This window comes from Talpa occidentalis, unplaced genomic scaffold, assembly GCF_014898055.3.
Source record: "Talpa occidentalis isolate TD23 unplaced genomic scaffold, MPIMG_talOcc4v2.1 talOcc4.3, whole genome shotgun sequence".
Classification (NCBI taxonomy): domain Eukaryota; kingdom Metazoa; phylum Chordata; class Mammalia; order Eulipotyphla; family Talpidae; genus Talpa; species Talpa occidentalis.
Window position 1 is genome coordinate 76,686,541 of NW_023603184.1, and position 12,415 is coordinate 76,698,955.

The 12,415-nt window shown below is 31.0% G+C and overlaps 1 protein-coding gene across 1 annotated transcript in view; it reads right to left on the reverse strand.

The window, feature by feature from the left end:
* Positions 1–12,415, reverse strand: part of LRP1B (LDL receptor related protein 1B) — a 1,722,250-nt gene that overhangs the window by 381,695 nt on the left and 1,328,140 nt on the right. The window contains exons 38-41 of the mRNA XM_054699700.1: positions 10,660–10,786; positions 10,374–10,525; positions 9,957–10,081; positions 8,975–9,346 (exon numbers count right to left, since the gene is read on the reverse strand). Of these exons, the coding sequence (XP_054555675.1) occupies positions 8,975–9,346; positions 9,957–10,081; positions 10,374–10,525; positions 10,660–10,786 (776 nt within the window). The remainder of the gene's footprint in view (positions 1–8,974; positions 9,347–9,956; positions 10,082–10,373; positions 10,526–10,659; positions 10,787–12,415) is intronic.

The window sequence follows — 12,415 nt, forward strand, 5'->3', positions numbered from 1 at the left end:
CTCATTTCCCTACTCATATAAGTAGTTTCTGTCTATGGCTCCCATGTCCTTTGTGCAAGTATGTCATTGTTTTCAAGGGATCTGGTCTTGACTGATTATAGAATAAGAAACTTTAAATAGACAACCATAATAGTCCATTCCCAAATATGCCAATTTGGCATAAGGATTGTATTGAGCTAAGGCGATTGAGAAACAACAGATACAAGGAAGCTTTTTACTGTTTCCCTACCTCCCTAACAGAGAGGGCCTAACTTTCCCTTCATGAAGATATCCCTTCTCTCTTACTAGGGTGGGAAGATCAACCATTATTATCAGAAACAGACATAGTACCAAGTGAGTCTGAATAAACAATACATTTCTAAGTAACTCTTATCTTCCAATAGTTTCTCCCAAATCTTTATCTTCCTACTTTTTATTGTCTTTAGAAGTTCAAATCCTTCATGTTTCATTTAGTCTATCTCTGCAATTTATTACCCCTTGTTAAAATCCTAATGAGTGCTTGGTTTTATCCAAATGAATGTTCATTTCTTTTCATGAAATCTCCCTATATAAGTAAAACTTATATCAAATGAAATTTGTATACCTTTTTTCCCATTTAAATGATTTTTTTGTCAATTTACATTTCAATGACAATAAAATTAAAATGGTAGAGGAAAAGATTTTCCTTCTCAACATCTGCCAAAAACTATTTCTATAAGAGGAACTAATATTTTAAGAAAGTTTGACATCATGGAAGCCATGTTGGACATTAATTTAAGGTCTGAAGCTTAATGAGAGGACAATCACAAGTTTCCTTTTACTTTCCATGAATCATGATTTACTCCAGATTCTACTCTCCACAACAAATGACCACATGATCCTCTCTCTTTGATCACAAAAATTATTTTTTGCCTCACTACTCACTGACTCCTATGAAAAATTTTCATGTTTTATTTGTATTTTTTCTTATATTAGTTATCTCAATATCCAATAAATAATGTTCTATTATACTTTTCCAATAGTTGCAATTATCTAGAGATAATATGAAAAAAATTGCTTTCACAAACAAATGTAGATAACTGAAGTCATTATTTTGTAAAGCCTGAAAAATTGAACAGCTAAAACTGAAAAGCTATATTTTCTTTGAGAATGAATGTTTGTATTCTACATATTAGGCAAATTCAAAATAAATATACTTTAAAAGCTGGCATGCTTTTGCCTTTAACACTGCAAAAATTAACATAATCAAATATAAGTTAGACACTCATAAAAGGATATGGAACTAGTCCATTTAAAGTAAAAAATATTTCTAGCAAATGTAAGTATAAATTATAATTAAGGCATATTGTCACCAGTAGTCTTGAAAACAATCTAGAAGTATTGTGAAACTATTAACCATAATTTCATACTCCAATATACAATCATGGGGATTATATCTCATTGTAATTTATTAAAACTTTCAGTCAGGATAGGGGACAAAGTTAAATGTCCATGAAGAGAAGAAAAGAAGATAGGAGACAGAGTCATCATGTGTTCCTACTATAATTTAAATTTTGAACATCCATATAGGTAAGAGTTGACCAATTAAATTATTAATATCTATGCAAATATTTATGTAATTATTTCTGAATAAAATTATTTATTTAAAACTTCTTAATTATCTTAAATTTATAGAATAGTAGAAGGGATAATATAATGATTTAACAATCTTACATTTTTGGTATAAATGCTTTGAATTTTTAAAACAAGAATATTTACAGGTATCATTGGATCTATATAGTTTTCTCAATGAAGTCTCTTTTTTTTATATATTTTATTTTTATATTCCTCATACAATTACAACCCCTTATGTTGACCCCAATCCCTTCCCTCCCCGCCCCCCACCCTCCATAGAGTGTCTCTGGTTCATAGTTGTTTGTTGATTTTGATTTTTACTTTCGTATAGTTATTCTTTTTCCTGGTCCCTTATTTAAGTTTTCTAGATTCCTGCTATGAGTGAGACCATCTGATATTTTTCTTTTTTTTTTTCTGGCTTATTTCACTGAGCATGATCCCTTCCAGCGCCATCCATGTTGCTGAAAATTGCATGTGTTTATCTTTTTTGAATGCTGAGTAATATTCCATGGTGTATATGTACCACATCTTCTTGATCCAGTCATCTATTTTTGGGCATTTGGGTTGTTTCCAAAGCTTAGTTATTGTAAACAGTGCTGCTATAAACATAGGGGTGCAGGTGCTCTTTGGAATTGATGTTTCTGTGTCCTTTGGGTAAATACCTAGGAGTGGAATTGCTGGATCATATGGAAGCTCTATGTTTAGTAGGTCCAGAAATCTCTACACAGCTCTCCATAGTGGTTGGACCAGTTTGCACTCCCACCAACAGTGCAGGAGCGTTCCTTTTTCTCCAAAACCTCGCCAACATTTGTTGTTGCTAGTTTTTTTAATATGTGCCATTCTCACTGGTGTGAGATGGTATCTCATGGTAGTTTTGATTTGCATTTCCCTGATTACAAGTGATGTTGAACATTTTTTCATATGCCTGTTGGCCATTTGCATTTCCTCTTCAGAGAAGTTTCTTTTTAGCTCTTCTGCCCATTTTGGGACTGGATTATTTTCTTTGCCTTCACTATCACTACTTTGGGTGATGTGTCTGTAAAGATGTCTTTGATGTGCATATCACGTAGTGTTTCGCCTATATTTCCTTCTATGTATTTTACAGTTTCAAGTCTTATGTCTAGTTCTTTAATCCATTTTGAGTTGGTTTTTGTGTATGGTGTGAGGTAGTAGTCAAGCTAAATGAAGTCTCTTTTAATCCCCAGAGAAAGTAAAATGGCAATACTGGGGCCTATTATTTTTGTTAATGTGCTATATTCTTTTAATCTAGGCTTTTTGTTTTGAGTGAACTTCAGATTTACAAAAAAGTTTCAAAATACTAAAAAAAAAAAAAAATCTTTTATGTCTAATGATAACATCTCACAACCTTCACATAATTTTCAAGAAAAGGAAAGTTTTTTTAAAATACTACACATTTATATAAAAAACAACTCAGTATGTTTTAGTATATTTTAACATTACTTGTTTCAAAATTTAATATCATCTCAGAACATTTTGTTAAATTGTGTCATTGAGTTTTAATGAACTTGTATTTAAGATAATAACTATCTGCATAAGTGTGACACTAGTTCTTTTCTTTTCCTTGTACAATAAACAATTGTTTCCTCTGAAAGTAGAATTCCCTAAGCTTGGTATAAAAATGGAAATTGCTGGGTGTAAAAATATGTATTTTTCAACATTTCAAAATATTACAAAATGCCTCTTGAACATAGTTGTACAAAATTATCATTCACATAGATAGAATATGAAATTTGGGGTTTTTCCACATTATCAAGCTTTTTAAAAACATCAAATTTTTATGTGGAGATATTATTCCCATTGTTTGATTAGGAATTTTCTTGATGTTGATGAGGCAGAATATACTTTAGTGAAATAAATTTAATAAAAAATATGTTTCCTGTTGTGTGCTGCTTGTCATAGTTTGCACATATTTCAATTAGTTTTTGTAATGATACAATACAATCTAGTTGCAATCCTTCGTTACTTTTAGGAAATGCAAATATTTATCAGATTTTGTCTGTTATTATTTAATTCTCTCATCTGCTGCAGAGTTTTAAGTTTCAGTGAGACACAAAACTTTAAATTTCTAATGTGTTTTTTTGACCAGTTTTTGAAATATTTCTATCCTGAGTTCAAAAGACATTCTTCTATATTTTCTTTCATTAAATTGATCATTTTGGACATATGTTTGAGTACAGATCAAACTAGAGACAGAATTTGCTTTCTTTCTTGCACATAAATTATACTAGCATGATTTATTAAGTGCAATTCATTATTTTTCTAGTGATTTATAATGCCGAGTTGGTAAAGTATAACACATTTACTTATAATGTATATTAACTATACACGGATCACCTTCTGAGACCTATGTTCTGTTTTATTGAATTATTTTTTATTTTTATTATTGCCACATCATTTTAATTATTATAGTTTCTGAACAAGTGAAGATGGTTTTCAAGAAGAGATACTATTTTATTTCTTCCAAATTGCCTTGGTTACTGTTTGGATTTTGCTCTTGCTCATGAATTTTAGGATAAACATGTGAAGTTCCATAAAGAAGCTTTTATTTGGAGATTGTGTAAACATGAAAATAATTTGGGGCACATATTCTTATATATGGATATTGAGTTTGCCCATATTAAAATGGCACTGTCTCCCTCTCTTTAAGGTCACCATTTATGTCCACTAACACTTTAAAATTGTCTCCATTAAGGTCTTATGCATTCTTTGTTTTTCTTTAGTTTAAGAGTAGCTTTATTTACAAGTCTTTATTGGTTATTCAACAGAGGAACACTATCTTTTATTAAACAATGTTTCACTTTTTAAAAAAACCTGGTGCCCTCGCTGACTAAAATATCAGAATGAATCCTATAGATTAGGCATATGAGTATGTAAGATTTAAGCACATATATTGAGTTACAATGTAAATTTAAAAAAAAAAAGACTACTTAATGTGGATTAAAGTCATTTTTTTTTCTTTCAATAAGGCTGCACAGATATTCTGTTACTGACTAGGTATGTATGAAACAATTTATTTCTCCTCTCTTGGGATACTTTTATAGTCAGTTATAGAATTATATATTTTCTTGGCATTCTGAGCTAGAGCTAGCCTTGAAAGTATCAATTTTCAACATTATGTTGGCCAGAAATCTCAACTCTTTAAATATGGAAATTGAACTATGACATTTACCTCTAATTTTTGAGTCCCCAGAGGTTAGAAATGAGACTATATCATCTTTATTCACACCTACCTAATAATCTGTGACACACTAAACACTTATTACCTATTTAATTATATATAGTGACTCTTGTCATGCAATATTTTAAACCTCTGTGCAAATAATACATTCCATGTGAATTGAGAAGATAAAGGAGAGAGCCTTCATCCTGTCCTTTCACATATTCAAATATAAGGCTACATTTGACACATAAAAGTATGGGGAATTTTCTGTTATCTTTAAACACTTCATGATATTTTGATGAATTTCTATTTTTGGTAACTGGTAAAAGATGTATATGAAAGGAATTGTATTATTCAAATTTAATAAAAGATAATTCAAGGCAAAATGAATTTTACATTTTACTTGTTTTGTTTTGGTGTACCCACAACTCAGGTTTTTGGGAGGGAGGGGCTGCTTGTTTTAGTTGTTAATTGCTGTCTTATTTTTTGGTCAAGCCAGTCAAACTATAAATTCCACTACAAAATTTCAGGAGAGGATTTCAATAGTTAAACAAATTAAGCAACTTCTTGCTGAGGGTAGTAGGAGAGTATTTAGAAAAGTTCATGTAGCTTATCTATGTAGACTAACCTTAATTAAATTTTAAATTTTAGTCTGACCTTAATAAACTACATCATACATGTAATTATTGCAATTACTTCTGATTGTTTACTCTAATGCATATTCTAAAAGTACTTTAGGACAAAGAAAATTATCTTAAATTATCCACAAATGTGTCATAAGTACAGTAATATAAGGTTTTAAATTAAAATAATTAAAAAATAATTATTTATAAGTTGATTATATCCCCTTTCTCATAAAATCACCACAAAAATTGTGAATTGTTTTCCATTGTGTAGGAAAAGAAATTGATAGCAGCCCATAGGAAGTGAATAGTAAACTGAGATTTGGGTCCCACATTGACATTTGCTAAAATCCTAGCCATTATGTACATAAGTGAGTTAATACATACAACAGCAGGTAGAGCATTACTGGTTTTACTTTCTTTGATTTTGGATGTGAGGGTCAAAATTATTTAGTTCTGTGTATACTTTGATTAATATGCTTTCAGTTTAATTTTTTACTATGGAAACAGGGCTTGCAATATTCTGACAACTTCCTAAGGCAGCCCTGCCTTCAGACACAACCCTTTAACTTTATCAAATATAGCATAGCCTGGATGATCTTTCAAACCAAAATCCTTATAAAACTGCTTTTTTCTCTTTATGTACTGAATCTAACTAAAACTTATTATTTTGGATAATAGTATGCCAATATTCATTGCATCCTTTTTCACAATAGCCAAAATATAGAAATAATCTAGTATCTAGAAGGCAAATAGCCAAATAGAGTAGGATATAGGTACAATAGAGAATTATTTGGCCACAACAAAAGGGAAATGAAGTTCTGATACATGCTACAATGTGGATGAACCTTGAAATTGGTATGCTGAGCAATCAAAAAAGATAAACTCATGTAATTCGCAGCAACATGGATGGAGCTGGAAGGGATCATGCTCAGTGAAATAAGCCAGAAAGAAAAAGAAAAACACCGGATGGTCTCACTCATAGCAGGAATCTAGAAAACCTAAATAAGGGACCAGGAAAAAGAATAACTATAAGAAAGAAAAAAATAAAATCAACAAACAACTATGAACCAGAGACACACTATGGGGGGGGGGAAGGAGGAATTGGGGTCAAAATAAGGGGGGTTCAATTGTAAGGGGGATATAAAAATTAAAAAAAAATAAAAAAATAAAAGAAATTAGTATGCTGAGGAAAATAGGCCATACACACAGAAAGACAAATTCTGTATAATTCCACTTATATGAAATAACCAGAATAAGCAAATTTACAGCTGAAAAGGTTAGTTGGAGGCTGCCGGGGATTAGAGTGAAGAGAAATTGCTTCAACAGTCTCTGTTAAAAGTGATAAATATAGGGTCTCCCTGGTTGTGCAGGAGGTTGAGTGCAGCTCTGTGAGGCTCTCTGCAGTGCTGGTTCGATTCCCAGCAGGTCAGGGAGGGATCCACATGGAGCGCAGACCTCTGCTGCCTTGCCCACTGCTCCCCTCAGCAGTGTTTTCAGTCATATGCCTGCTGTGCTCCCCGCTCTGTCTCTGATGAAACCTCTCACCCTCTCACACCTATAGCCTATACCCCAGTTCTTGTATGCATAAATAAATAAATCTTAAAAAAAGTGATATTTTGGAACAAGATAGTGGGTGATGGATATACAATATTATAAATGTAATTGTCACTGAATTTACATTTAAAATCATTAAAATGATATACTTTTACTGGGCAAATTGCATGGTGCCCAAATTATATTTCTGTAAAACTATTTTTTTCCTTTTTAAATATATCTATCTTAGAAGAGTAAATTCTTCAACACTGGAACCCTTGGATTCTAGATTCATCATGCACCAATTCAGGCTATGGATCCCACGTTCTAATCACAGAGCTATGCCCAAAGAACAAACAAATCTCAGATGTATTTGAAATCTGTGATCACTACAGTTACAGATGTATTTTCAACACACACATAAATACACACACCGACCCACAAATGTCATGCAGTGGTGTATATATATATATATACATACACACACACACATATTCAAATAAATTATTAATAAGTATGCCAACTTACAGAATCATTAGATGAGAATATGTAATCGTAAATTACACCCTAGTTGCACTGATTTGGAAACACTGAGTAATATATGAATGCATAAAAATATGTGAAGTATATTAACTGTTAAAAGAACAAGATGAATGGTGGCAGGCATAGCATGGGCTGACAATGTACAACATAAAGTTGGACTTGTCATACCTATTTTTCAGTGAGTAAGAATACAAGTAGATACAGTACTTCATTAGTTTTAAATAAATGCATATTAATATATGGTGACTCTTTAATATATTAATTATAAACTATCTAGACTGTTAAAAATAATAAAATCATTGCTGCATGGGAAAATAGGTCTTTTAAAAGGTCGCTGATGAAAATATAAATTGACATGGAATTTTCAGAGAGAAATTTGATCAGCTATAAAAGAGAAAATAAACACAGATGGACTTTTAATTCTATTATATATATGTGCATAAACACTTTAGATATACATACGCACAATGAGAGTATTTAATGATGAGGTGTCAGAAACTACCTAAATGCTTATCAGTAGGAAAGTGGTTAAATAAATTAGTTAATGCTTAGTAAAAAATTAGGTACAGGCTTTGAAAAGAATCAGATAGACCCTTATGTACTGAACCTAAAGCATTTCAAAATATGCTGTAAAGAAAACCAGGTTAGTAATGCACGTAGGGTCATTACATTTTGTAATTATATGCAACATGACAAAAATTCTGAAACCAAGACTCACCTATGTCAATGTAGGTAATATGTGAGATTGATGTTGCAGAGATAAGATTGAAATTTCATTTTAAACTCTACACTACTAGAACATTTTACAATAAATTTATGTATTTTGCAATTCAAAATATAATGGCAAAGATTGACTTCAGTATAGTGAAATTGGAAAAGCAGGAAAATATATGGAAAATACTTAGAAATAAAGAGAAATTATATGAAGTACATGAAAGCAATCACTGTAAGATTTGGGTGAAAGGACAAAGATTTCTTTAAATGATGTGGTTATTCCATGCAAAACTATACTTGAATGAGCTTGTCCCATAAAACATTAAAATATTTTAAAATATTAGATCATTCCTTTAATAACATTTTCTTAAGAATGTATTATATATAGATATATATTTATATAATTTCTATTTAAGAAAATAAAATTCACTGAATTAGGCAAATATTTTAAAAGACATAAGTACCAACTGAAAGAAAATAGAATTAGCAGTTTTGCATTGAAACATTATCTTCCATGAATTTTAAAATACTTATTTATAAGAAACATAATGAAGGAAGATATTAGAAGTCCATTTTTAGATGCTAATAATCATAATACACATCATGTAAGCAGTAGCAGTTAATTGCTTCCTTCACTTTTCGGGGGGGTCAGATGATATATTCAATCTTGAATATAAACTCTAGGAAAATGAAATTCTGTATGTAATCACCACTCTAATTTCTCTGTTAATCCAAATAATATTCATTTCTACCAAACTATTTAAAAATAAATTGTTGTACTCACTTTCAACTATTACTTGTCTGTCTTCCCAGTTATCTTTAATAAGCTGTATATTTCCAAAGTGTGCATCACTGTAGAAAATACGATTGGTACCTTTTCTCCTTTGATTATAGTCAAAAGCCAAAGCTATGACATTCTTGAAGTAATGTGGATTCTCATATGGCCTTATTGGTGAATTTAAATTGGTTTCATCAGAAAGATGTATACTTTTTAATATTGTTCTTCCTGAATACAGCAAATAGCCTTCATGCCTTAGGCAAGTAACTCCATCCTCTGCCAAATATCCATGGGCACAAGCACAAGTTCTCTGAGAATTTCCTCGATAAAGACAAAGTTGCTGGCATTCACCATTGTTCTTGGCACAAACATTGGTCCCTAAGGTGGGGGAAAAAATACACACATGTTTGTATTCTTTAACTTTCAACTTTTTCTTACAGAAACATTAAGTATTTAAAGCTGAATGTTTTGTTCTTTTATTCTTAATTTTAAGACTGGTCAGTAAAAAAAAAAAAAAATCAATTACCATAAAATGTACTATGCTTTTAATCACAGTTTAACATCTTGGATTTCTTATTTCAAAGATCATATTCTTCTACTTCATCATCCAAACAAATCATTAACAATTTCCATTAATCAACTAGTAGGTATGTAACTCTTTTGAAACTTAATATTGAGATTATAAAATGTTTCATATCTTCTAGTCTTTGACAGTATTGATTCATTCTAAATACGAATTGAATGCACCAAAACACATTCTCTACTTTAATCTCTTGTCTGTGTGTGTATGTTGGTGTGTATAATTTTAATATTTATCTATATTATGCAGTTTCATAGGGGATTTGACATAAAACAGTATTTTGAGATTTAGGACCCATATAAGAAAAAATCCTTAACTTGAAGATTGAGAAACATAGAAGAGAGAAAAAACATAACATTATTTATTAAATGAGGACATTAACATTATTTATTATATAAGAGGACTGACCTTTCTCTCTTACACGGTTAAAGATTTTAATCTCCTTCAGGTTCACCCCAAGACCAGTTCTCATGGTTACAGTTTCTGTGGCATCATTCTTGTGGCCCCTTCTGATTGATCCATTGGCGTGTGCTCTGCCAAGAAGTTGAAAAATACATGATTAGCAAATTTTAATTTAAATAAAATCTGTTATTTAAGCCAGAGGTAAAAGGTGGCCAATAAAAGGGAAATAAACCAAATTTATTCCGTGACACCGAAATCCTTGAACGTGGGGTTATAAGAGTGCCCGCCTTTTCTGTAGAAATTACAGGGCTTTATGAGATAGTCTTTGTGACCTTGCTAAGGAATGGCTAATCCTACAAGGGTAAAGCAAGTGGCACTGAAATAACATTTTGAGTCTCAAATACTTATGAAAAAATAAATTACCTGTCAGACCAGTAGATGTAAGCCCCAAAGACTGCAACTGAAAACATATCCACATTGCTCCCTGACAGTACCACCTCACGATTCCCGCCAGTCTCAAGGTCGATTCTTTCTATCTTGTCTGTACGAGCATCGCACCAGTACAATTTATTTTCCTGAAGATCGATTGAAAGGCAATATAATGAGCTGTTTTTGATTGTTTTATTGAAAAAATAAGATAACACTAAAAGTGAACTAATGCAAGTTGGCAGTTAATGTACTTTGAATGCTTAAAAGAAATCCAACAAACCTCATAGTCAATGGAGATGCCATTTGGCCATGCTATTCCCATGCTTACAAGAACAACCTTCTCTGAGCCATCTAAGCGAGACTTTCCAATGCAGGGCATCTGTCCCCATTCAGTCCAGAACAAATAGCTAATTTCAATTGTTGATTATAGTAATATGCAGATAAACACAAAAACATATATTGTTAATAACAATAATAACAACAGTAGCATTCATAGTAATAGAATATATTACATTTTAGAATAGACATAATGCATTTTAGAAATCTATATACACATGCCTTTATATCTACAATGAGGAATTTTTATTGTCAAAAATATGATATAACTATTCATAAAATCATGACTATGGATTTAGAAGTCTACGAAAATACCTTTTATACATACTATGCCAATCTGAAATACTCTTCTCCAACCTGCTTGCTTACTTTGTTCCTGGTTTTCATATTTTAAGTGCCATTTACTTCAAGAAGACTTCCATATTTTCTGACTACTGCCCCAAGTTTGCTGTTTCATAGCATGAATTAGAATGGCAAATTTACACTTTGTATTTCTTTACAATGTGATGATGATGATGATGATGATGATTATTTTGTCCCTATTAGGAAGCATACTCAATGAGGACAGTGATCTTTTTGCTTTTTGATTCACTTATTATGTACACAGGATAGGTAAGCAGACAATATTAAAAATAAAATTAATGGTAGGTAAATATCTAACTTAATGTTATAAACACAAATTCAAATAATTTTCAATTTTGTTCATTTAGACAGCTAAATTTAACTACTCATCACAATTTTACAAATTATTTTGTGAAGCCATCTTAAATCATGGATTAAGACAATGGATATTAAATCTAATATTGTTATTTTAGTAATTTACATAATACAAAATATAATGTGGATGAAAATGAAATAGTGTAACAGTCTGCTTCAGCAAATCCCTTTATGATAGCTCTAGAATAAAGAAAGATGATTCACCATGGGGTGGGGAAAAAATGAAATGTAGCAAGAAATTCACAGTAAGCTGAAATAGAATGTATCAAACAATGAAATACAGAAATACAGAAGGTATATAACCCAGACTTTCTTTCACTCATTCATTCAACAAATGCACATCCATATTACAGTACAAAAATCTATGCTTTCAGGTAAATAGGATCCATTCTTTTCAAGTTATGTCAGTATTTTTTTCAACTGTCAGAAAACAACAATGACTGGTTTAGAAAAAAAAAAAAAAGTGCAAACATTGATTCATCTAGGCAAAAGTGGGTCCAAATTCTGGGCATACTTTAAAACCAAATGAGTGACCACATACAAAAGAGAAGTGAGTCTGCACATAGAAGAATCTATAGTGAAATGCTATACCACTGAGCCATACTCCCAACCTGTAAAAAAATCTAAGAAAAATTACATTCACATTTTATATCCACTCACTGGAGGTATTATTTACCTATGAAAAAATATACTTATACTACATAAAAAATGCATGCATCCCTTTTATTCACAATGTTTTGATTTATTTTAAAAGTTGACTTTTTCCCTGAAAATGCTGTATAAAATAAATGTATTAGATTCTGCAATTATACAAAAAGAGGTGTAGCTAAAATCCCAAATTTGTTAATCCTTAAGAAACCTGAATTCATATTTATAAGCTTTATAAATCAGAAAGGGAAAACACTATAGCAAGAAATTCAACTAATATTTTTGGTTAGCTCTAGGTTGAAGCAGGTATAACAAAATATGTACTTGTGTTAAAG